Here is a 25,352-nt window from a genome sequence, read left to right as displayed (position 1 = left end):
CAAGTTGCAGAGTGAACAGATTGGGGCTCAACCTCTTCTGCAGCACATGCACAATTCTTTGTCCAGCACCCCTTCCCCTCCCCCCCACATTCCTTTTCATGCTCTGGAAATCGGAAGCTTCCCTCGCATTCCAGCCACCTCTCGCAACTGTGACTATGTTAGCTGGATCTACAGCCAGCCATGAGGTTTTACCTTTTCCAAGACCCTCCATTATCAACAAATATGGGTGCTTTGGTGTGTTTCCCTGTAATTTTGTCTTGATCAATCAAGTTGTTCCCCTCCTCCTCCACCCATCCTGGGAGTGACTAGACAGCCAACACAGGCTGTCCCAGGGATGGACCTGGCTCCTGTATTAGGAAGGCAGGATAAGGGACAGGCAGGGTCCTGGAGTGGCTTAGGGCGTTTGCCTAGGAGCACTGTGTTGGGGACTTGAGTCCCACCAACCCTAGGAGCTACTAGACAGCCAACACAGACTGCCCCAGGGATGGAGCTGACTCCTGCATTTGGAAAACAGGGTAAGGGACCTGCTGAAAGTAGGGCAGTGGAGTGGGATTCCCAGTGAACTCAGGGACAACAGGGCATCAGCCTCTGGAGTGCAGGGTTGGGGGTTTGAGTCTGGTCTCCCCCAAGGCAGTTCAAATCCTGTATTCCCCCCCATCTGCCCCCGGGGAGCGAGCAGCTCAAATCCTGTGTTCCCCTCCTCCTCCCCTCTGCCCCCTGGGAGCAAGCAGCTCAAATCCTGTGTTCCCCTCCTCCTCCCTTCTGGCCCCTGGGAGCGACCAGACAGCCAACACAAGATAAGGGATCCACTGGAGGTGGGGTGAGTTCTGGAACGCCTAGGGGAATGGACATTTGCCTGGGGAAGCACAGGGTTATGAACGGCTGCTCCAGGGATGGCGCAGCAGGGTTAAGGCAGGCTCACTCCCCTGAAAGCAACTGGCATATACAGCAATGGCTCCACGTGCTGCCTTCATCTACAGGCACCAACCCCACAGCTTCTACTGGTCACGGGTCTCTGTTATTGACCAATGGGAGCTGCAGGAGTGGTGTCCACAGGCAAGAACAGAACAGCATGTGGAGTCACCCTACTCTGACTTTCTCAGGGGCTGCAGGGACATGCCAGCTACTTCTTCCAGGAGCACAAATATGACAGGGATAATTACTCCAGCCATGCCAGGTTAGGCATTTTAGGACTTACTACTCAAAGAATTAAATTTAAGCATGAGAGAGAAATGAAAGTGATGAAATGCACAGACCAGTCAAAACCCAAAATCAACCCACTTTGCAAGCAGTGAAAGTAGTAACAACCCCCCATGTGTGCGTTGGGTCAGGAGATAAGAGTGAAGGACAGTGTATGTTTGCAAGAAACACACACACACACACACACACACACACACACACACACACACACACAGTGAGTGACAAGAGACTTGCAGGAGGGGGGGGGAGGAGGGACACCCTGACATCAGCACCCCCCCCCTACACTCTGCACAGCAAGCAGGAGACTCTCAAGGGGCAGCTCTAAGGCAGAGTGCAGGAGCAGCATGACAGCAGCTGGAGAGCAACTGAAGTACCAGCACTTGAGAGCTTCCTGGCCAAACGGATCAGGATCCCATCAGAGGTTCCAAGGTGTACTAGTAGGTGACCAGTGACCCATAGTAACCTACAAGCACCTGTAGTGCCCTCAGGAAGTATTCCTGCCTGTTGATATATTTAGGGCAAGGTGGGCTGGTGCTAAAATTGGAAGGTGTACACCCTCTAGGGTGCCTAGACTACAGGGTTTTGTCAACAAAAGTGGACTTTTGGTCGACAAAACTATACCTGCGTCTACATTGCCGCAGAGTTCTGTCGACATAACATTGAGAGAATGCAGCAGTTTTGTTGACTGTAAACCTCATTCGACAATGATTAACGCCTTTTGTCGACAGAGTTCTGTCGACAGAAGACGTTATTGCATCTACACTGTCCTTTGTGTCTGCACGGTCATGTTGACAAAGCGGCTCTTTATCCACAGAAGCTTTGGCGACAGTATCTGTCGACAAAAGCCTGTAGTCTAGACGTACCCCTGTTGTCCTCCTTCTTGAAGGCATCAAGGACTTCATGCATATTTATCAGAGTCCTGTGTCACAGAATGTGAGTTATGAGAGGGGTAGCTGTGTTAGTCTGAATCTGCAAAAGCGGCAAGGAGTCCTGTGGCACCTTATAGACTAACTGAAGTGTTGGAACATAAGCTTCTGTGGGCCAAGACCCACTTCGTCAGATGTGCATGCATCTGACAAAGTGGGTCTTTGCCCACGAAAGCTTATGCTCCAACCCTTCAGTTAGTCTATAAGGTGCCACAGGACTCCTTGCCGCTTTTGCAGAATGTGATTTATTACCCTGTGCACCTGAAGTACTGCAGCTCCAATAGTAGACTTCCCTACTCTAAATTGATTTGCAATTGCCCAGTAGCAAAAAGAAATTACTCACCCTGTGCAGTAACGATGATTCTTCGAGATGCGTGTCCCGTGGGTGCTCTACTATAGGTGTTGGGCTTGTCCTGGCGCCGCAGATCGGAGAACTTTTGTAGCCGTAGTCCGCTGGACCGCACATGCACGAAGCGCGGCTCATGCTCTTTCGGGCCGTTAGTGTTCGCGCGGTCCGGCTCCCGCCAGTTCCTCCTGATCCTCTTGGTCTGAAAGACAAAATAATTCCGAAGAGGGGAGGAGGGGAGGTTGCAGAGCACCCACGGGACACGCATCTCGAAGAATCGTTACTGCACAGGGTGAGTAACTTCTTTTTCTTCTTCGAGCAGTGTCCCGTGGGTGCTCCACCATAGGTGAATTTGCAGCAGTAGCCCCTGAAAGGGGGGGGGGGGGGTCGGAGCTATTGTGCTGCGGCTGTGGACAGCACCACTGTTGCCACTGCCCCCTCTGGAAGGTGAAGGTTGGGAATGGCATAGTGCTTGGCAAAGGTGAAGTTTGCCGACCATGTGGCAGCCCTGCAAATGTCTTTTACAGGGACGCCGTTTAAGAACGCAGTTGATGTAGCAACTGCACGTGTTGAATGAGCTGTCGGATTCTCCAACAGTGGTCTACTATGTAGAGCATAGCATTCCTTTATGCATTTCACAATGATTGACGAAATGCGTTGAGCTGACAACGGGTGACCCTTAGAACGGTTGGCTGTAGACACGAATAGCGTGTTTGTCTTCCTGATGGACCTAGTCCTATCTATGTAGAAAGCCAGGGCACGTCTGGCATCTAGAGTGTGTAACCGAGCTTGCTCTGCCGAGACATGGGGCTTTGGATAGAAAGTGGGAAGTACTATCGGTTCATTGATGTGAAATTGTGAATTCACTTTCGGAAGGAAAGTGGGTTGAGGACGTAAAATGACTCCTTGATCGGTAAACCCTGTGTATGGGAGTAAAGCCGATAAGGCAGCTAACTCACCAACCCATCTTGCAGAGGTTATCACAATGAGAAAGGTAACTTTCATTGTGAGAGTGCGCAAGTCACATGTGGCCAACGGCTCAAAGGGTTTTTGAGTTAACCTGTTAAGAACTAGCTCTGAATCCCATGGTAGTGCTGGCTGTGTTCGATGTGGAAAGAGATTAGCCAAGCCTTTCATGAAGCGCCGCATCATCTGGTGGGAGAAAACTGAATAACCATCTACAGTGTGGTGTAACAGTGATTGCGGCAACGTGCACTTTAATAGAGGCGCAGCTGAGAGAAGATTTCTTGAGCTGCACGAGGTAGTCTAGGATACGGTGAATGGGCACGGAGTAGGGGTCCAGGGATGCCGACGAGCACCATGCTGAAAACCGTGTCCATTTGTGAAGTTAGGTGGATCTCGTGGATAATTTTCTGCTATGTAAGAAAATGTGCTTGACCTCTTGCGAACAGATCATTTCTGTTTGTTGGAACCAACTAGGAACCACACTGTCAGTGCCAGAAGGTCGATCTGGGGATGGAACAGATGTTGATTGTTCTGGACAAGAAGGTCGTGCCTCTTGGGCAGAGGGAATGGACGACGTGCTGACATTTGATGGAGATAAGGAAACCACATGTGTCTTGGCCAAAAGGGAGCTATCAGGATTACTGTGGCTTTGTCCATTAGTATCTTCTCTAGTACTCTGGGGATTAGAGGTGTGGGCGGGAATGCATACAGCAGTTGATGGCTCCAATCGTATAGGAACGTATAGGTCTCCCTTGGAGTTCCGACCCATTCCTGCCCTTGAACAGTATTGGGGGCATTTGGCGTTCATTCGGGTCGCAAATAGGTCCACTATTGGAAATCCCCAGGAACAGAATATGGTTGAGAGGACTTCCGGGTGAAGCTCCCATTCGTGCTTCAGGGACAAATGTCTGCTCAGTGCATCGGCCATAGAATTCTGCTGACCGGGTAAGTATTCTGCAATCAGGGAGATTTTGTGGTGGATGCACCAACTCCATAAGGCAATTGCCTCGGCGCAAAGTGACCGGGATTGGGCCCTACCCTGCCTGTTTATATAATATACTGTGGTCATGTTGTCGGTAGGATTCGGATAGTTTGAGCACGAATCTTTGGGAGAAAGTGACGACAGGCATTGCGCACCACTCGCAGCTCTAGGAGATTGATATGCATCGTTGACTCCATAGGGGACCAAAGTCCTTGTACCTGATTGTGTTCCAGATGTGCGCCCCAGCATAGTAACGATGCATCGGTGGTCAGTTGTATTGTTGGCTGTTGGCGATGAAATGGAACACCCGACAGATTTTTGGGAACTGTCCACCAAACTAAAGAATTTCTGATGTACGCAGGGATTGGTACTTGTTTGTGGACGTCTCGAACATTTGGAGTGTAAACAGTAGCTATCCAGTGCTGGAGACAACGGAAGTGCAGTCTTGCGTGTTCGACGATGTATGTCGTGGCTGCCATGTGTCCCATAAGCCGGAGACATTGTAGGACCAAGGGCTTGGGAGTGGTGGTGATGGCCTGTATAAGATCTTGCATTGCTTGAAATCTGGTTATTGGTAAGAGATCACGAGCAGTGGTTGAGTCAAGATGTGCTCCTATGAATTGTATCGATTGGTGCGGCGTCATGGCCGACTTTGGGATGTTGATGATCAGCCCCAAGGTTTCAAAAACTATTTTTGTGAGGTGTCACGCGTAAAGCCTCTGCCGCTGAAGGCGCCCTGATTAGGCAGTCGTCTAGGTAGGGGAATATTATTACACCGAGACGTCGTAGCTACGCTGTTACTACTGCCAGCATCTTGGAGAAAACCCTGGGAGCCGATGAGAGACCGAAGGGCAGGACCCTGTATTTGAAATGGCCTGCGCCTAATTGAAAGCGTAGAAAGCATCTGTGAGCTGGGTGTATTGTTACATGGAAATAGGTGTCCTGTAAATCGAGGGACGTGAACCACTCTCTGCTGTGAAGGGCTGGAATGATAGTGGCTAGGGTAACCATCCTGAAGCAGTGCCTCCGCAGGTACCGATTTAATCCTCTGAGGTTGAGAATTGGTCTCCATCCCCCTGATTTTTTCCTCTGTTAGGAAATATTTACAGATAACTTGAGGAAAAAAAATTTTTTTTTTTTAAACTAGGATGACTAACGACTAATTAACTGGAAAGAACTAACTATGAACTAAATAAACTAAATGTAGCGAGTTCTGCCTCTCTCTGTCTGACAGGCCTGAGGAGAAACGTGTATTCCGGCCGCAGCCGAGGATGGTCAGGAGGAACTCGCGTGAGCCGGACCGTGTGAACACAAATGGCACGAAAGAGCATGAGCCGCGCTTTGCACATGCGCGGTCCAGCAGACTACGGCTACAAAAGTTCTCTGATCTGCAGCGCCGGGACAAGCCCGACACCTATAGTGGAGCACCCACGGGACACTGCTCGAAGAAGCAGCAGGAGTTGTCAGCTTCCACATAGCTATTCCCACATGCTTCACAACCAAGAAAGCAGGTCTCATTCTGGTGTCCTTGCAGCGCAGTTCAGGAGCGCTCTCAGCACACCGCTTCAGGAAGGTTGCTTTATGCCTCTTAAAATTCTGTAGCCAGCACTCTCCATCCCACACCTATCAGTTCTGGTTTCTCCAGCCCAAAAAGTGACTGTCTGCCTTGTACAGCTGCGCTGAGAACGCCAAGTGCAAAGACAAGCTGCTTCTGTCCATCTCATGCAGAATGTCTGCCACCTGCACTTCTAGCACTTGGGATAAGACAACAGAACAGCACAAGATGAAGGAGCAGCAGAGCATACTAATCATCTGAGATTTTGATTTTAGAGATGACACTATTGTAGTTTTGTAAAGAAGTTGATGTAACACTTTAGCTCCCACTACTGTGGGCATTTCACCACTTAGCACAGGTTAAAGGAGAGAACGCAAGATTTAGTTACAGCCAAGTAATTTATTTATATATTCAAGTACATAAATATTTTATTTCAGGGATACAAAAATGAAGGCAAAGGGAATCCTCAGACATGTCCTAGGGTACTTTTCATTTGTACAGAAAAAAGCAGCTCTCTTAAAACCAAGACTGCTTCTCTGCTACTTGCATTTTCTCATTTAAGTATAACAAAATGATGGCATTTATCACTCATTTTCTACTGAATGAAGTCACCTTATCCTTGATGTGCTTTACCTTAATACTCAAGGGGTTAAATATTGACAACTTGAAATTGCAGATACTTCCTAGATTCCAAGTACAAAATGTTTAACAAGCTTTACAGCAGAAAGTTCAGTTTTGCAGACTTCTACTCTCTCAATGGGTACTTCGGCTTATATATATATTTTAAGCCAATACAAGATACTTCTGCAGCTCAAACAAATGGACAAGACAGATATCTTAAAATGTGGCATTTTGTACAATAGTGGTAATCTGCTTGTTTAAAGGTGAGACCTGAAAGAATGGAAAAGTATTTCCTTCTAGTAAAATATGTAAAGAGCTACCAAAAGCAGCTGTCATTTTCTGGATGTTTACAGGGAGGTCAAGAATCATATTGTGCAAGCGGTATGGTAGCATCAATCAGAATCCAAGTCCTGGACCCCATCATATTCAAACTCCCGCAGAATATCACAGTGGTATTTGTCCCATGTTCTCCTGCTGGCACCCTTGCCATCTTCATCACTGAAGCTCCCATCCTCATTTTCTAGAGAAAAAAAAATTAAGTTTTTAACATGCAGTTTAAAGCATTTAATACTTAAAATCAGTTATGATTCAGGACTTAAGTACTTCATATGCCAATACAAGAGCTTCCCACCACTGAAAAATTAGCCTTAAAAGTTCTGAAGATGACTTAAATCTACTCCTTTTCAGGGCAGTGATGCTAACTTTACACATATAGCATCTTCTAACCGAGTTTCAATGTAGTTAAGTCTCCATTAGCGAAGCACAGATTTGCATGAGTCAAGAACCTAATCAGTCTCCAAAACACAGAAGCCTCAGAGTGCAACTCTGATAGTTAACCAGCATGATAGCAATTCCTCCTAAAGAAGAACCTCCTCAGTCAGCCATTAAATTTGGAGTTCATCCTGTGACCCGCCCCCCCATGCTTTATGAAACGGATGTATGGACTCAAATATTCACAACTCAAAGATGCTTGGGACAAATTACCTCATGTAACCTATCAATCTTAATGTCTTAATCCGCTATGTCTGCATGTCTAGCATTCTTGTGTGTGAAGTTAATAAATATAGATTAACAGTCAAGTAACCTCACGAATGCTGATTGGTTAGACAATTATTCTGTAGTATCCGGGGGTTGTGGCAGTCAGTCCGTGTGCTTTGGCCCCATTCTTGAAAAGCCCCCGGCCACTCCACATGCTGTGCTAAGTGGAAGCTGATCCACAAGAAGCCAGTTTAAAAACCAGCCCCCCTCAAGGACCAGTTGAGTATCGCCCTGTGGTGCTGCCTCCAATACAGAGGCAGCAGCCCCTGTCCGAGGGTGTTTGAGCTCCTAGACCCAGTGCAAGCTGGGCTGCCTGCCCACCTAGCTCCTAATACACTTTAAATGCAGAGCATAGAAGGGGTAGGCCCCAGGCCCATTACAAACCAGGGCTGCTGGCCAGCCTGCTAAAAGATTTACTGTCCGGGCAGGAGGGGGGGGGGCAGTTTGTCATTAGCTGGCATGGAACACCCAGGAGGATAACTAAGACCCCAGGGAAAAGGAGCTCTCCCTGGTTTTGAAAGCTTAGCTGAAAAAAGAACAGTTTTAGGGTGAGTTTGTAATAAGTTTGTGCTGAGGTTTTAGTGTTAAACTAGCTAAGTATCTGTTTTCTTAAATTTGTAATCAACTTTCACTGTACGCCCATGCCTGTTAAAGGGGGCATACCTTAATTCATTTGGGGTTCTGATCCTATTTGGAGAGCAGTATCCAAGGAAGCTGGGTCCAAAACTGCATTTTCCTTGGACCTGAAGAGTTTCACTGTCTGTGCTGTTCTTTGGGGGATGGGGTGGGGAAGGGTGATCTCAGCTCTGTGCCTCGGCTGGGGAAGACCAGGGAACAGGCCCACCAGGAAAGGGTAGTGAGAAGCCCCAGAGAACAAGGCGAATGTCAGTGGCTTTGTCAGGACCCCGGGAAGCATCCCCAAGGGATGTGATCTCACCCCATCACACATCCATTTAAAGACAAACATCAATGAGAATCCATTAATACAGGTTACTTTGTATGGCACAGAAGGGCCAGGTAAAAGTATTTTACCTTTGCTCCCGAAGAATTTTCACAGAAGGAAGGGTTTACAAAGTCTGCAGAAGTCTCTCATCTCAGTTCTAACGGGCTTTCACAACACAGACTTACAGGACTTGAGACGTTTTATGTTCTCTTTACTTTCTATGTAGTATATTATCAATCCTCGTTCAAGACAGTAATGAGAGAAAATGTTCAACAGTTCACTCCTAGTCCACTGTCAGGGTATGTCTAGACTACATGCCTCTGTCGTCAGAGGCATGTAGATTAGGCTACCTAGCATAGGAAAATGAAGTGGCGATTATTTAAATTTAAATGGCTGCCGTGCTGAGCCATCAGCTGTTTGTTGGCTCAGCATGGTAGTCTGGATGCTCCACGGTCGACAAAGGCATTTGTCAACGTCCCAGGTAAACCTCATCCCAGGAGGCATATAAATCGCCTTTATTTAAATCGCCACTTCATTTTCCTATGCTGGGTAGCTTAATCTACATGCCTCTGTTGTCAGAGGCATGTAGTCTAGACGTACCCATAGTTATGGAAGAGACCATTCAGGACTACCTTCTAAGTCTCCAACTTAATGAACCCTCCCAATTCCTTAAGAACCATCCCCTTTCAGTAACAATTTCACCTTAATTAGTTTAAGTTGTGACCTCTCAGCACAGGACATTACAAACTAACAGAAATGAGTACTCAGAAGATTTAAGCCTCATCCCCTAGATGGCAGAAAGGCCGGTAGTATGAGACAATGAAATACCTCCATCTCTTCCTCCTCTGTCACTGTTTTCATCTTCCTCAGGAAGGAATTCATCTTCATCAGGATAGTCATTACGCCAGTTATTCTCATTGTTCTCATCATCTTCATCATCATACACTTCTTCTGAAACATGATCATCATCTACCTGCATGTTCAGAGAAGAGTCAGAGAAACTAGGATTTCTTTATCAGTCAATGTAGTGCAAGATGAGAAAGAGAAAGTATCACTAGGCACAGTGACACTACCAAGAGTTAAACTGATGCATCACAGCTGCAATAGACAAACTAGAGTCTGTTCAGGCATGGATAATTTATGCTTTTAGTGCATGCAGCAAGTTCAATACTGTGTTAGTTTAATCTCCATCCGAATACCCTTGATGTGGTTGCATTATTACCAGTATTGGGTACTGCTCACTTCAGTTGTAGGGATGTAAGTGACTAGTTGACTGCCCGATAAGCATCAGCTTAAATGCTGGTTCCCCCCCAGCATCGTCTCCATGGCGGAGGAAAGAGGGGCAGGGGAGGCAGAGGCACAACAGGAGCAGGGACTGAAGCAGAGCTCTTGCTACATTTCAAAGGTAGAGGTGCAACAATTGGGACCTGGCGTGAACTTCAGTCCCCGCTCGCATGCCCCAGGTTCCCCACTGCACTTCTGCCTTTTAAATGTAGTAAGAGCCATGGGCAGCTCTTACTACATTTAAAATGCAGAAGCAGTCAGGACAGCAAGGGGGCAGAGCGCTCATTAACTAATGATTAATCTATAGAAATTCCATCAATTACACAATTAGCTGATTAATTGAAATTTAACATTCCTATTCAGTTGTACTTAAGTGGTTGAATGAATAGGAGGTTTGAGGAATGTTAGCTATTTGAAAAGCGAAGGGATAAAGCGGTGTTTAATTTTGGCAAACGGATCAAAGAATATATAATAAAAAAAACGGTCTCTGAATCAGCTCCCACTATGATTGAAATATCAAATCACATCAAAACTGAAGCACACTCATTCTCTTTATTTCTAAATGCACAACACTTGATTGCTAATGTAGTTTATGGTAAGTACTGTAGGAAATGCCAGGAAGAAGGCTGCTTTGCGCAACATTAATTTGGCCCTTTTCTGCCCAGCTTTCATGGGTCAGAGCTGCTCATTAGCAAGAAGCAAGTGTGACTCCTTGAGTGCTGGGGAGCCTCAAAACTGACAAATGAATGACCAGATTTTTCTCTCCTTTTGTAACTGGAACTTAGTAAACAATGCACATATGCAAACCCAAGGAAGACAATAGCAGTTACATAGATGTATTATGCAGGACATAATTTTCTACCAATATGGAAAGAACCAGGCTGAGTTTGCAGGACTGCTGGTTTAAAACAAGCAAACAAAAGCAGCACATTGGATACAGAAGTCATTAATACAAAAATGCCATTTTGTTGCTTATAATGTTTTCTAGACAAAGTGTTAATTGAAGCATTTTTCTCCTCATTAGCTTTTCATTACTACATCAAGTCTGGTTTTTATTTCTTTACCCTTACCAGTTCATATTCCTGTGTGTAAGGCTGTACAGAGAGAATGTTCTGGATCCAAACAGGAGTAGATGTTTCCGTGTAGTAAATATCATAAACATACTCATCTTCCTTCAAACCGTGTTCTACTCCCTTTTTCTCAGATACAGTTAAACGCTCACGGATCATTTCAACTGCATTGCAAAGAATCACATCCGGATCATCAATATTCTGTTATAAAAAAAAAAAAAAAAAAAAAACCAGCACGACTATTTTATTCAAGTCACACAGAGTTCTAAGTAAGCCACAAATAAAACACTGATCCTTAATGCCCTATATAGAGCAAAGGAAAAACATTTTGCAAGTCTTATTATTAAAAACTACCAATGTTCCAAATAAACTGCACTATGACTAGAGGTGTTAGATATCAATCATCATGTAACCACTCAAAATTGTAGCGGTTACAGTTATTCGATAGTCGCCAGTGGTGGGGCTGGCAGCCAGTGCTTTCCTTGCCCGACACCTGGGCGGAGGGGAAGGCAGCTCTGCGGGAGAGAGTGCTCATGGGGAGCCAGCTCCTCCCCCCCCTTGCTGCCTCTGATACAGACACAGCAAGGGGGAGGGAGTGCATGTAGTTGGATAGGATTAACCAATAAACCCAGGCTTATCAGTTAATCATTCACATGACTCTACACTAGCATCTAACTATGACTATCTCCATTGCCCAAACATTTTCAGTATAGTTAATATAGTTATTGCCATGATTTTTGAGAACAGAATTTAAGATCTTCCGCTTATGTTTAAAAGTCAAATACTGAATGCTAAATAAACCACCACAACCACCACCACCACATTTTTTCAGTTTGCCAATCTATCCTTTTAGAACACCTTAACCTAGAAACGGAATCACTGATTTAAATGGGCATTTCCAAATCTACAGTTGGCACATGCCAACACACTTAAGTGAATCTACACCTATTAAAATGGGTTTCATATTTTATTTTGGGGAGCAATTCCATTTTTGTTGTTGGATGAAGGACTCTTCACACATTCATTCAGTGGAGAGGGTATGCAGTGGAGATTATTAGCATTTAGCTCCAACTCAGATTCCATATCACCCATAAGTTTCTACTTCAGAAAGTAGGTAGGAAGACCACAGTAGATCTTCTATAGTTACAATAGCAATAGTGTTATTTTCCTGCTATGGTATTTTAAAACTAAAGGATAGACAGTGGTAAAAGAAAGAAAGCTGAAAATACTACTTCATTGTGTGTCGTTGCAACATAGAACCACAGATCTGGAAGGGACCTCGAGAGGCCATCTAATCCAGTCTCCTGCACTTACAGCAAGTAGTAAATATTATCTAGACTGGGGTGAGCAATAATTTGCGCTATGGGGCCCCTCCATGAATTTGGTATGTGGTCAAGGGCCACGCTTTCATATCATCAACAGATGAGGTGAGATCTGGCATGAAGTTGGGCTGCAGAAAGGAGCTTGAGATAAGGGACGGGGGTGCAGGAGGTGGTGTGTGGTCTGGGATGGAATTTGGGTAAAATAGAGGGTTGACCCCTAGGCAGGACAATGGGATGCAGCATAGGAGAGGGTGCAGGAGAGGATTCTGGCCTGGAGGAGAGATGCAGGAGGGGGTGCAGTGGTTTGGGTTGTGACCTAGGGAAAGAGAGGGTTGTGACCGGGAGCAGGAGATTGGAGGGCAGTGTTTGACCTAGAGAAAGGGTGCAGGGTCTAGGAGAGAGTGGTCCTTGGGATGCAGGAAGGGGAACAGCGGAGCTGGGTGCGAGGTGTTGGCTCTGGCCAGGAGGTGCTTATCTAGGTGGCTCTCTGCCAGCAGATCCCTCAGCACCTACACACTGCTCAACATGACCTGCTACACGGTCGTGTGCTCCAGAGCACTGCAAGACCTGGGAGCTCTGAGAATGTGCTGGGGGCACGGGTGACACACAAAGCCTCACATGGCTCCTGGCACTCAGAGAAACACCTGGTCCCTGTATTCAGCCGTTTTGAGCAGCATGCAGGGGCAAGGCAGGCAGGGAGCTGGTCCAAGGCTCCTACTGAGCCATGGGCCATATCTAGCAGCTTGGCAGGCCAGATCCAGCCAAGAGGCTGCATTTTGTTCATGCTGATCTAAATCATTCCTAGCAGGTGTTTGATTCACCTGCTCTTAAAAATCCACAGAAGATTCTTAATCTGTTCTACACATAGCAACTATGGGAAACAGCCCCAAGTTCCTCACACTTAAAATTTCACCAAAAGGTCATAGAGCAGACTTCAAAAGAAGGGCTGACAGAAAACAGACAGATCATGGATTGGACAGAGGCATCCCTTAGAGGAGTGTCTATTAGTAGAGAGTCTGTTTCGCAGAGGAGAAAATAGATGATAAAGATTTGATAAACAGTAAGATTTGATAAACAGTCAAAGTAGTCCCATTCAATCATTGTAATGGCAGAGAGCTAAATAGTGACAAGTTTTAAAAGTGCTTAGATACGAATGCTAGAAGTCTAAATAAGATGATGAATTAGAATGCCTCACATTGAACAAGGATTTGGGAGGTTAAATATCAGGTAATTCAATAGTCGTATAACCACATGAAATCCTAGCGGTTACATGACAATTCAATAGTCTCTAGGGGCGGGACCAGCAGCCAGTGTGCTCCCAGCCCTACTCTCAGGGAGCCCCCTACCACCTCACAGTGCTGCCTCTGATACACAGGCAGCACCATCGGGTGGCAGCAGCCCCTGTCCACAGGGGTCTGAGCTCCCCAGACAGAGTCCATGGGGAGCTTGGACCCCTACCTGCCCTGCAGACTGGGGCCAGTGACAGAGACTGCTACCCCGAGGAGCTCTGCCCTGCCATAGACTGAGGCTGCTTTGTGGCAGCCTCCCTTGCCCCCCATCACTGCCTCCGATTGAGGCAGCAGCACTGGAAGGAGGTGGGGGGGGGGGGGAAGAAAAGAGAGAAGGGAGAGAACTGACTCCTGATACAGAGGCAGCAAAGTTGGGGGAGGGGGGGAAAATGTGAGCAAATCAACAAGATAAACTGATAAGCCTATGCTTATTGGTTATCATATAGCTGACTACTCACTGACATCCCTAACGACGATACGGATATAAGAGACAATGGAACACGGTAATACCAGGGTACAAGATATATTGGAAAGACAGAACAGGTTGAGCTGGTGGGGCAGTAGTATTATATGAGAAAAAGCATAGTATCAAATCAGGTAAAAGTCTTAAATAATCCCAACTGCTCCATCGAATCCATGGTAATTCCATGCTCCACAGGAAGAGCCTGCGGCCTCTACAGCTGCTCCCATGTGTTATGCAGCAGAGTTAAATAAAATCAGCAACAAGAACCTTCTTAAAAGAGCAACTGTGAAACTAAAGTCCTTACATACCATATCAAACCCACTTTGCTGCTGCTTGAAGGAACTATAAGCAGCAGCAGAAGCAGGTATTGAAGTTACTCAGAAGGGGGGGCTCAGTTAAAGAAACAGAGGCCTCTTCTTGCCAACAGCCATATTTGGCAGGTCATGGTATTCTGAAGGGTTGGGGACAGGGACACACAGCTCTTCCTTTCTAGCAAAGAAACAAAAAGGTGAAGCTTTAAATTGCATAATAGAGATGTAATCGTGTAGACAAACGGATAAGCAAAAGCTTATAGGTTAAAGCTACAAACTACATGCATTTCCTCCCCACCAGCAGATTCCCAAGTCTGGGAGCTCAGACTCGGTCCCAGATGGGCTGCTGCCACCCTGCGCTGCTGCCTCTGTATCAGAGGCAGCAGTGTGGGACAACAGGCAGCTAGGCCACGAGGAAAGCTGGTTTTTAAACTGGCTCCCCTTGCGGACCAGCTCCCACTGGGCATGGCATGCTGCTGCCTCTGACATACAGGCAGCAGTATGGAGTGGCAAGGGGCTCCTCGGGAATGAGGCCAGAGCACACTGGTTGACAGCTCCAACCCCAGGACCACAGAGTAGTCAAATATCTAATAAGAATTCATCAGGCTAATTGACTATTCAATTAACCGATATTTAACCTCTCTATTCTATATACCTGCTACAAGACATACCCAGAAATGCTTGGGTTCTTCAGGTCAGGGGGCTGGGAGCTGCAGGAGTCAGAGCAGGGGTTTGGGATGTATGGTGGGCTCAGGGCAAGGCGTGGGGCTGCACAGCCCAGCTGCTGACTTCTCTCCAAGGCTGGTCCCAGAAGGAGAAGGGGTGGGCAGGCCCAGCTGTTCCCTGGAGCTAGGATGTTTGCTGTCCCCCTGCGTCATTCCTAAGTAACTGTCCCTGCTATTACACCTCTCCCTTCCCTGGCACAACCAAACCATGACCTTGCTTTAAGTTAGGAGAAGAGAAAACTGCATACCAAATTTGTTGGTCCAAGGGATGGGCAAAAGGGTGACCAAACAGTTGTTCCTAGTGTGAAGTGCAGCCTCCTGGAAGTTAGTAAGAACTCACTCATCCCTATGTTTTATATTTTAAATTAGGCCAGGTTTAATCCTTCACATAACGAACGTCTAGCTAATGCCTTTTTATCATCTAAACAGTATAGACTCAATCACTACCAAATACGGAAGAATCTTTCCAGTATGCCCACCTATGCAGTTTTATTGACAAGGCAAGTCTCAGTACAAACCTGTGTGTTTGCTGCAGTGATGTTGGGGACTCTTTCTACTTCCTCCTCTTGTACTACATCAAACAACTGGAATTCCTTGAAATAACTTGAACTACTGTAAGTAGCAGTGCTTCCTTGTTCTGAACTGTCTTTTTGTGTTTCGGGGTCCAGTTTGGCATCCTCATTTGCATCCAAACAATGAGGAACTGTTTCTCTTTCAGCACAGTTTGGCCGATGGCTTGTTACTATGCGATACCGGTTTTCCTGCCTGTTCACCTGCTTGGAGGAACGAAGGTCCTGAATGATTCTCTGAGTGCTTCCCAAAGAAGGTCGCAGAATCTGTGCTGCTTTATCTCGAGTGATAGCTTCTTGTACATACTTCTGAACAGACTCATTCTGGACAGAGAGAAGAGATGGGAAAAAAAAGTCAAACCACTGGCTTAATCACAGCAGTCATTCTCCTCCGACACAGCTTTGTGCCTATTATTGTTACAAAAAATGACCAAGATTGGAGTAAGTTGAAAGGTGAAAGTAAAAAAAAAAAAAAAAAAAAAAAAAAAAACCTACTCCTAGTTGTTTACTTTACATCTGAAAACAGTTTCTATTTTATTTCTACCCTATATAGGGTGGGTCTTGTACCACACATCCCAAGTACATACCATGATGTTAAAACACATTTAATTTTGTAAACGTGTGGCTGCTGTAAGTTTCAGCAGTTACATGTGGGGGAGTAGGCGGGTGCACCAGCTCCCACCTGCCACTCACCCCTGCACTGCTGCCTCTGTGAGAGGCAGCAGCATAGGGGCCTGTCTCCCCGCATGTTCTGGCTCCCACCTGCCCCTATATCAGAGGCTGCAGGGGGATGAGGGAGGTGGCGGCTCTGTGGTAGGTGGTATGGGCAGGGCTCCTCCCCCACCCCCATGCTGCTGCTGCCTTTGTGGGAAGCAGCAGCAGCATGGGGGGAGGCTCCCTACATGTGCCAGCTTCCACCTGCCACCGCCACCTCCATAGAGGCGCCACCAATACAGAGGCAATGGGGGAGGGGCCAAGCTTCATTGGTTAATCGTGTAAATGGCTAAACGTTCACATCTCTAGTAGCTATATAATCTAACACTAGTCATATTGGTTATCGCACTCATGAAAAAAAAACAAATGGTCCTGCAGCACCTTAGAGTCTAACAAAAAACAGATAGTATCATGAGGTTTTGTGGGCACAACCCACTTCTTCAGATATCAGTCACGTGTTTGTTCCTTCATCTGCCACTCAGGAGGTGTGTGTGCTGTGGAAAGTCTTGTTATGGTACTGTGGACTGTTTGGAATACAAAGTTATTACTACATAATTGGTAGAGAAGACAAAGTCAAAGAAATATGCTTGAAGTGGAAGATAATGAGGTTTGTGATGGTCAAATGTTCTTGAAGGAGTCCATTCCAGTCTCAGGCTAGTCCCCGAGAAAGTTCTGTCTCCTTCACAGATAAGCTTTATCCTCACTGCAGGAGTTCCACTCTGCCAGAGGAGTGACATTGTCAAACACTGTCTTCATCCCAGAATTTCAGTTGTTTTTTGTGTATCCTGGGCCATGAAGTATTTTAAAAGCAAAGGGTAGGACTTTGAACTTAAATTGAAGTTCTATGAGAAGCCAGCAGAGAGAGCAGAGGACTGGCCGAATATGCTTGTGGTACCCTATGTTGCCAAGACATGCTACAGTATTCGCTACTAATTGGAGTTTCCTAAGTATTAAGGCTTCAGGGGTAGGTACAACACATTGTTGTAATACAGCTGAGAGATAACAAAGGTATAACTGACATCACTGTGCACCAGGAGACAGTGATCCACTCCCAGGAGACATGAGTAACATTTTCTGTTGAATATTGCTACCTGACCATTTCAGCCACACCATGGCTGTAAATCTTCAAAATGCTTTCTTCTCTCCAACAGCATCATATCTGTCATGTTCATTCAGCCAGTTATTTTTCCATTTGAGCGTTGACCTTGTCCTAGTTCTGGGGCGATTGGTGTGGTATATTATATTGTAATGGACAGAATGAACTGTATGTCATCGACATATTGCTGGCATCGCGTCCATGTTGTCTGACTAGTTCACCTAATGGTGTATACAGACATCAGGCAGACATGGAACTAATCTTGCTGGAAATGCACAAGAAAGAAACCAAGTAGTGGAAGTATAGCTTCCCCTATCAGTAGCCATTGACTCCCTCCAGAAAAGAGTCGACTACTGTAGCCTTCACACTGGACCTCTACCACCTCCCTTTGGTGAGAGAGCACAGGTCAGTGAATTTTGGTGTATTTTTGCAGGACTTACAGGCAACAATGGGGGGAAGAAATGCATTTTTTTACAGAGAAAAAAATTAGCATGGGTCAGGAGACTTTGAGGCAGGTGGAAGACACAAAGCAACATATAGTTCACTTTCTGAAGTTGAAACCACTCACTCTGCTGGTCTTGGTTTTTAGGTGCCAACATGGCAGACCATTAGAGGACGAAGCAACGTTCATAGGAGAGAAAAGGGGGGCATCTGGAGCGACACAGGAGCGTACTGGGTAGATGGGAGACGCTTAAGTCATAAAATCCCCTTCAGGACCAAGCTGGTTTCGGGGGCTAAGGCAAACGGGTTCAGTCCCGGAGGCTCCCGATGACCGACGCTTCCTCTTTTGCGGGGCATAAACTGTTGCTCCGTGCCCGAGGAGCGCGCTGTCACCAGGAGCAGTCAGCTGGGCAGCGGCGCACGCGCAGAGCGTACAGGGGACAAAGGGGGGGCGGGAAGGTGACGAAAGCAGCGGACGGGGGGCAAAGCGCCAATCTACCATGGGGGGCGAAGGGGCGAACTCCCGGCGACCAGAGGGCGGGAAGAGCCAGGAGGCTGCTGGGGCGGGGTCACCCGGGGCCCGGCCTGGGCGGAGAAGGCCCCACGGAGCGGGGCAGGGTCTGGGCGCGGTACCTGCGAGGACACGGTGCCCACCAGCTTGAAGAGACTCGTCTCCACGGAGCGGCGGGGGGGCGCGGGGCCCTGCTCGGTGCGCAGCCGCTTGCAGGCGATCACCAGGGCCTCGGCCGGCTCCGAGCCACCGCGCTTCCGCTGCACGCGCAGCACCGCGGCGCGCTCCATGTCGGGCCGCACAGCCTGCCGGGATACGCCCCTTTCCGGGTCACCGAGGGGAACCCACCTGCTGGCGGGGGGGCGGAGCTTTTTAAAAATCTGCACACTCATCCGCTATTGGTCAGCGTCCGCTCGGGGAGTCCCGCCCCTCCCTAGGCGCGTGCGGCTCGTGCCGCAATGCAGTCTGGGAAGACGGTGGCCGGGTGGTACCGAGCCTGACAGGGCGGTAAGGAGCCCCCCCCCTCCCGCTGCCGCGCGGCGCTGCCGGCCCCGTGAGGCTGTGCCCGTGCAGCCCCCCGAGCCGGTAGCGCGTGCCCGGGACCTCCCCCACTGTCCCCAGCGGCGCCGCTCAGCCTCCCGTGCAGCTCCCTGCCGGTGGTGAGGCGCGCGAGCAGCTGGGGGCGTGGCCTGGCCGAGCACGTTCCCGGCCGGAGTCGCGGAGCAGCGCTGGGCTCCCGCAGCTGGGCTGCCAGGCGGGGCGGTAACCCCGCGTGGTTGCGAACCGCTGGATGGCTGAGCGTGTGCGTTGCTCTTCCTTCTGCTATCGCCGGGCCAACCCCCGAGAGAAGCGCGGTCACGTTTCTTAATGCCTCTCTGGAAAGTGCTTAGTCTCTGCAGGGATCGGCGCAGCTCAAGAACTTCCACCGAGTGGAGTAAATGCCACCTCTGGAAATAATCCCCTGCAGGACGTTACATGTTTCCATCTTCATACGTGTCCATGTACCTTTCTTTAACCTCTGTCAGGACTAACTGTCTTCTTTTGGCACAGTGTGTTGTTATAGGTTGGACTCCCTTCGTCCGGCACTCTGGATTTTGCCAGACCAGGGGAGTTTATATCAGGCCCCCCTACTACTGATCTCAACCACCAACGCTGGACTGGCTAACAACCTCCCCTGTTGCCATCCCAGCTGCCCTGCTGGTCCTCCTTCCCCTCTTGCTTCCCGCCAGGCAGCCCAGCTGCCACATGCCAGGCTCCCGGTACCGCCAGGCTGCCACATTCTGGATTCCCAGTCTGCCAGATAGCTCAGCTGGGTCACGCCTGGCAGCCCAGCTGCAGGGAGCCCAGCTGCCAGCACTCCATTGGAACTCTCTAGTCCTGGAACATCTGTGGTCCTTTGCCAGACCAGAGAGTCCCAGCTGACCCTCTGTAAACCTATACTAAGTATAGTTTAAAAAACTTGCTCACATATTTATCTTCTGCATTGGCATTGATAGTATTCACAGAAGTGCATCATACTGAGTAATCCTAAATAAGAAGATTGCATAAAAGAATTAGGAGAAATGTATAGGTGTTAAGAGTGTAATAGAACAAGGCAAAAGATGGCAGAGCAAGGACGTGACGAATCAGATGGTTAGGAATGAAGCCTACAAACTGGGGAGGATAAAGAGTTAGTATATATCATAATCTAACTTGTATTTTGTTTTAAAACAGGTTTTTGATAAAAGGACAAAAATTGCAGTTATTTGAATTGAAACCTACTCCACAAAACTGTCTTCATAATACATAGAGAATACAAACTGAGCTCCATTATGAAGGTGTTCTGTGGAAGGGCCAATCCAACCACAGGTTCAATGGAATGGTTAGAGGAAGATGAGGACTATGACTTTCATCAGGAGATTGCAAGGTATGATGGGAGGAAACACTTGACACTTTCCTTCAATGCAAATTAGTGATATATAAAAAAAGAATGCACTATGAAGATAATAGTTTAACTTAAATTGTAAAGTGGGGAGGGTGGAAACACTTCTATAAGCAGGGTTTCTGCATCACTTGTTAAAACAAGAATAGTTTGAAATGAAGACAGTACTTACATTTACCTTTTTTTGTAATGCCCTGTGAGGCCTGGGATTAATAATATCATTCAGACAGTCATTTAGGCTAAGTTCACCTGTAACTTAATTTATTAAGTAGAACATTGTAAGAATACTAATTGAGGTAGCTTCACCCAAACATTTCCTTTATTGATGGGTGTTTATGTAGGCTTGGAACTTGAAAGGCACTGAAGTAAAACAAATGTCTGAAGCCTATCAAAATTTAGTGAAGTTGAGCATCTGACTCTCAAACTTCTCTGAAAACCCCAGCCATTATGGTTTTTTACTGGTCATATTCTTGTAACAACTGTTAGTTGAAAGTAATTATAAAAGAGGTCAAGTGACTGGGTCAGTTTGGCCTTTTTAAAATGGTATTTAAATCAGACTGATACAGGAAAAAAAACACATGCTTTTATTTGTCCTTCCCAGCTTGGGGAAAAGGGTTGTGTGTGCATCCGTGTCTATGTGGGAAAACAATACATGATCTGGTACATTAAAATCGTCTTACTACTTAAAGTGGTATTGATGATAATCTGGGTGATTATGTATATGTACATAATATATAAGGCCACATCTTCATTTCTGGAAGATTGATGCTGTGGCGGTTGATCTTCTGAAGTTTGATTTAGTGGGTCTAAATAGAGATCCGCTAAATTGAATTCTGAGAGTGCCCCCGTCAACGCCGGAATTTCTACACTTCATGAAGAGTAAGGGAAATCAATAGGAGTGTTTCTCCCAGCAACCTCCCATTGTGAGAGTGGCACCGAAGCTTGACTTAAAGAATATCGACTCCAGCTACAATTTTTAGAGAGCTAGAATTGCATACCTTAAGTCAACCTTCACCTGAAGTGTGGACCTGGCCTTAGTATAAAATCACTCAGACTGTTCTCAGTACCACTTTCAGTAGCATGAGGATTTTGACTTACTAGCCAGTTCCAAACCAGTGTTCTGTGGTCAATATTCCCCTTCTGTAGAAATATTGATAAAGAGAGGATACAATTTTCTTTCCCCAGTTCCTAATTATTAACCTATTGCGTCTGAAGTTTTCAGTTGTTGGAGTTGTTGTAGTAACTCACAAACAGATGCATATATTTAATGTATTCTGATTTTTCTAAGAACTCTGGGGAGTGAGTATGCTTTAGCAATTAACAGAAAAAACAAATTATACTACATGTAGTACTTAATTCATAACCCATACATTTCTCCCTCATGTGAAATCTGATTTTCCATGTGTTTTTTATCTTGTACTATACAGATTTCATGGGAGAGACCAGCTTGACGTCAGCACCCCACAAGCATTAGTACAGAAATAAGGGCTAACATACTTCCCTTGCTTCTGCACTGTGGTCTTCAGAGCTGGGCAGCTAGAAAGTGGCGGCTGCTGATTGAGGACCCAGCTCTATAGGCAGCAGCACAGAAGAAAGGGTCACAACACCACACCATGCCGTCCTTACTTCTGTACTGCTGCTGGCATTGGCTCTGAGTTGAGAGCTAGGCTCTTGGCTGGTGGCCACTGCTCTCCAGCTACCCAGCTCTGAAGGCAGAAGAAAGGATACAAGTTCTGCAACTCTCCCCCTCAATAACTTTGCAACCTTTTCACAACTCCCTTTTGGGTCAGGATCCCTACAATTACAACACTGGGGGATTTCAGATTTTAATAGCTGAAATCATAAAATTTACACTTTTTTAAATCCTGTGATATTGTAATTAACCAAAATGGATTGTGAATTTAGTAGGTTCCTATTCTTGTGATTCAAAATAGGAAAACCCAGAATCATAAAGTGACCTTAATTCTTACGGCTGGGCATAGGAAACCAAACAGCCTCTTAAGGGAATTAAACCACCCTGTCACACTAACTTACCCACTTATTAGGACTAATTGCTTCAGATCTTAATAGTGACTTTTCTTACCTACCAAGTTTATATTCTGATGGTCAGTATGCAATGTTTTGATAAGAATGGCCATACTGGGTCAGACCAAAGGTCCATCCAGCCCAGTATCCTGTCTGTTGACAGTGGCCAATGCCAGGTGCCCCAGAGAGAGTGAACTGAACAGGTAATGATCATGTGAGTTCTCCTGCCATTTATCTCTACCTCTGACAAACAGAGGCCAGGGACACCATTCCTTTCCCATCCTGGCTAATAGCCATTAATGGACTTAACCTCCATGAATCTATCTAGTTCTCTTTTAAACCCTGTAATAGCCCTAGCCTTCGCAACCTCCTCAGGCAAGGAGTTCCACAGGTTGACTATGCGCTGTGTGAAGAAGAACTTCCTTTTATTTGTTTTAAACCTGCTGCCCATCAATTTCATTTGGTGGTCCCTACTTCTTATATTACGGGAACAAGTAAATAGCTTTTCCTTATTCACTTTCTCCACACCACTCATGATTTTATAGACCTCTATCATATTTCCACCCCCTTAGTCTCCACTTTTCCAAGCTGAAAAGTCCTAGTCTCTTTAATCTTGCCTCATATGGGACTAATCATTTTAGTCCTAATCATTTTAGTTGCCCTTCTCTGAACCTTTTCTAATGCCGGTATATCTGTTTTGAGACAAGGAGACCACATCTGCATGCAGAATTCAAGTTGTGGGCGTACCATGTATTTGTATAAGGGCAACAAGATATTCCTCGTCTTATTCTCTATCCCCCCCCCCCTTTTTTTTTACAGAAGTTTTGATTTGTAACTTGTGTTTTATTTTCAGATCCTGCTATGCAGACATGCTTCATGACAAAGACAGAGTGAGTATAGAAAGTATTTTCTAGAATGGTGAAAAAATGGGTACTCAGAGAAGGTGCAAATTGTTCTTATCAGCTACTTGTAACTTGAACACTCTAATTCACTATTTTCCCCTTTCCTTTCCCTTCCCCTTCCCCATTTATTCTTGGATCTGGACTTTTAATACTCCATTTATCTGAAGAAGTGGGTTGTGCCCACAAAAGCTCATGATTCCATCTACGTGTTTTGTTAGTCTTTAAGGTGCTGTTAGACAATTACAGGCAGTCCCCGGGTTACGTACAAGATAGGGACTGTAGGTTTGTTCTTAAGTTGAATCTGTATGTAAGTCGGAACTGGCATCAGCTGCTGCTGAAACTGATCAGTTTCAACCGCGGCTGAATCTGGATGCCAGTTCTGACTTACATACAGATTCAACTTAAGAAACCCAGGCGTCCCCAAGTCAGCTGCTGCTGAAACTGATCAGCGGCTGATTCCAGGAAGCCTCGGGCAGAGCAGCTCTGCCTCGGGCTTCCTGTAGTCAGCCGCTGGTCAGTTTCAGCAGCGGCTGACTTGGGGGCGCCTGGGGCAGAGCAGCTGGGGTGCTGCTGGGTTGCTCCATTAGCGCGGATCCTCAGCGCTACTGGAGCAACCCAGCAGCACCCCAGCTGCTCTGCCTGAGGCATCCTGATTCAGCCACTGCTGAAACTGACCAGCAGCGGCTGAATCAGGACGCCTGGGGCAGAGCAGCTGGGGTGCTGCCGGGTTGGTCCGGAGCGGCGCTGCGGAACCAACCCGGCAACCCCCAGCTGCTCTACCCCAGGGGTCCTGATTCAGCCGCTGCTGGTCAGTTAGCTGCACCCCCTGCAGCGGGACAGCCTGGGTACGCTTGGGCTGTCCCCCTGCGGGCGTGCTCAGCGGCTTTGCTCTCCGTCTCGCTGGTCTGCAGAGAGACGGGGAGGAAAGCCTTGGAGCACGCCCGCAGCGGGACAGCCCGGGCGCGCTTGGGCTGTCCCGCTGCGGGCGTGCTTCGCGGCTTTGCTCCTGTCCCTCTGGTCTGCTGGGGGGGTCCAGCAAAGCCGCTGGCCCCCCCCGAAGACCAGGGACACCAGAGCAAAACCGCCGCCTGGGCGGCTTTGCTCGTTTGCCCGGGAGCAAAGCCGCCCAGGCTGGGGGAGTCCCGCTGCCTGGGTGGCTTTGCTCTGGGGCAAACGAGCAAAGCCGCCCAGGCAGCGGGACTCCCGCCACCTGGGCGGCTTTGCTTGGGTGTCCCTGGTCTGCTGGGGGGGGGGTCCAGCGGCTTTGCTGGACCCCCCCAGCAGACCAGGGGGACAGGAGCAAAGCTGCCCAGGCGACGGGAGTCCCCCTGCCTGGGCGGCTTTGCTCGGGTGTCCCTGGTCTGCTGGGGGGGTCCAGTGGCTTTGCTGGACCCCCCCCCCCAGCAGACTAGGGAGACCGGGAGAAGCTTTTCTCGCCCCGGAGGACACGGGTGGCAACCCGCCGCCCGTGAGCTCCGGGGCGAGAAAAGCCCCGTTTGTAAGTGCGGATCCGACATAAGTCAGATCTGCGTAAGTCGGAGACTGCTTGTAGTTGTTTTTTAAGTTTTTCCAGTTGCAGACTAACTCGGCTACCCTTCGTAAGCTTTTTTTTCCCTGTCTAAAGAAGTTTACCTTACCAATAAAATCCTGTAGCTGGTTGTGATTCCGTTTTCATGAATATAAACATGCTGTTTATTCACTAGGTCAGGTGGGCAGTAATTTTGTTGGAGGGGCCACTCCAAGAATTTGGAAAATGGTCAATGGCTGCCTTCTTTCATATTAATGGAGGAGGTGCGAGGCCTGGGATGGAGGTTGAGTGCAGAAGGGAGCTTGCAGTAGGAGATTGGGGTGCAGGAGAGGGTGTGAGCTCTGGAAGGGAGTTTGGATGAAGGAAACAGTTGTGACTTGGGTTAGGGGACTAGGGTGCAGAGGTTTGAGTTGTGACCTGGGTAAGGGGATTAAGGTGCAGGAGGGAGTGAAGGGCAGGGTTCCCTGTAAGCTGAGTGCTTGGATGGCCACCAAGTAGAGATTCACATGCTGCTCAGCTGATTAGCAGAGTGCCCACAGCCAGAAGCTTGTGTTTCCAGTAGTGGTGCACGTCTCCATGTGCTTTGGTGCACATAACAAAATTT

The 25,352-nt window shown here is 47.4% G+C and overlaps 2 protein-coding genes across 6 annotated transcripts in view; one reads left to right on the top strand and one right to left on the bottom strand.

Annotated features, from left to right (window-relative positions):
• Positions 1-6,356: 6,356 nt before the first annotated feature.
• Positions 6,357-18,764, bottom strand: SLC7A6OS (solute carrier family 7 member 6 opposite strand). The gene is made up of 5 exons (XM_075940344.2): positions 18,495-18,764; positions 15,560-15,934; positions 10,932-11,132; positions 9,406-9,550; positions 6,357-7,116 (listed from the first exon to the last, which is right to left on the bottom strand). The coding sequence occupies exons 1-5, from the start codon at positions 18,762-18,764 to the stop codon at positions 6,989-6,991; spliced, it is 1,119 nt and encodes a 372-aa protein (XP_075796459.2). The 3' UTR covers positions 6,357-6,988.
• An 8-nt stretch (positions 18,765-18,772) lies between these two features.
• The window catches only part of PRMT7 (protein arginine methyltransferase 7), a 63,023-nt gene continuing 56,443 nt past the window's right edge, over positions 18,773-25,352 (top strand). For 2 of the 5 annotated variants that reach the window (XM_075940340.2, XM_075940339.2), the window contains exons 1-3: positions 18,773-18,879; positions 20,086-20,278; positions 23,172-23,208. In XM_075940340.2, coding sequence (XP_075796455.2) covers positions 20,184-20,278; positions 23,172-23,208 — 132 coding nt within the window. In that variant the 5' untranslated portion in view covers positions 18,773-18,879; positions 20,086-20,183. The other 3 variants (XM_006117569.5, XM_006117568.5, XM_025181912.3) reach the window with 3 other exon arrangements.

This window comes from Pelodiscus sinensis, chromosome 12 (genome assembly GCF_052426305.1).
Source record: "Pelodiscus sinensis isolate ZL-2025 chromosome 12, ASM5242630v1, whole genome shotgun sequence".
NCBI classification, from domain to species: domain Eukaryota; kingdom Metazoa; phylum Chordata; order Testudines; family Trionychidae; genus Pelodiscus; species Pelodiscus sinensis.
Note: the sequence above shows the minus strand (reverse complement) of the source record. Positions and strands in the feature narration are given on the sequence as shown.

Excerpts from the sequence above, each read along its gene's own strand:
- SLC7A6OS (XM_075940344.2), bottom strand. The coding sequence starts at position 18,764 with ATGAGTGTGCAGATTTTTAAAAAGCTCCGCCCCCCCGCCAGCAGGTGG. Across the intron at positions 9,551-10,931 it reads ACACACAGGAATATGAACTG|GTAGATGATGATCATGTTTC; the intron begins GTAAGGGTAAAG and ends CTGAACATGCAG. Across the intron at positions 7,117-9,405 it reads CAGAGGAGGAAGAGATGGAG|AAAATGAGGATGGGAGCTTC; the intron begins GTATTTCATTGT and ends TTTTTTCTCTAG.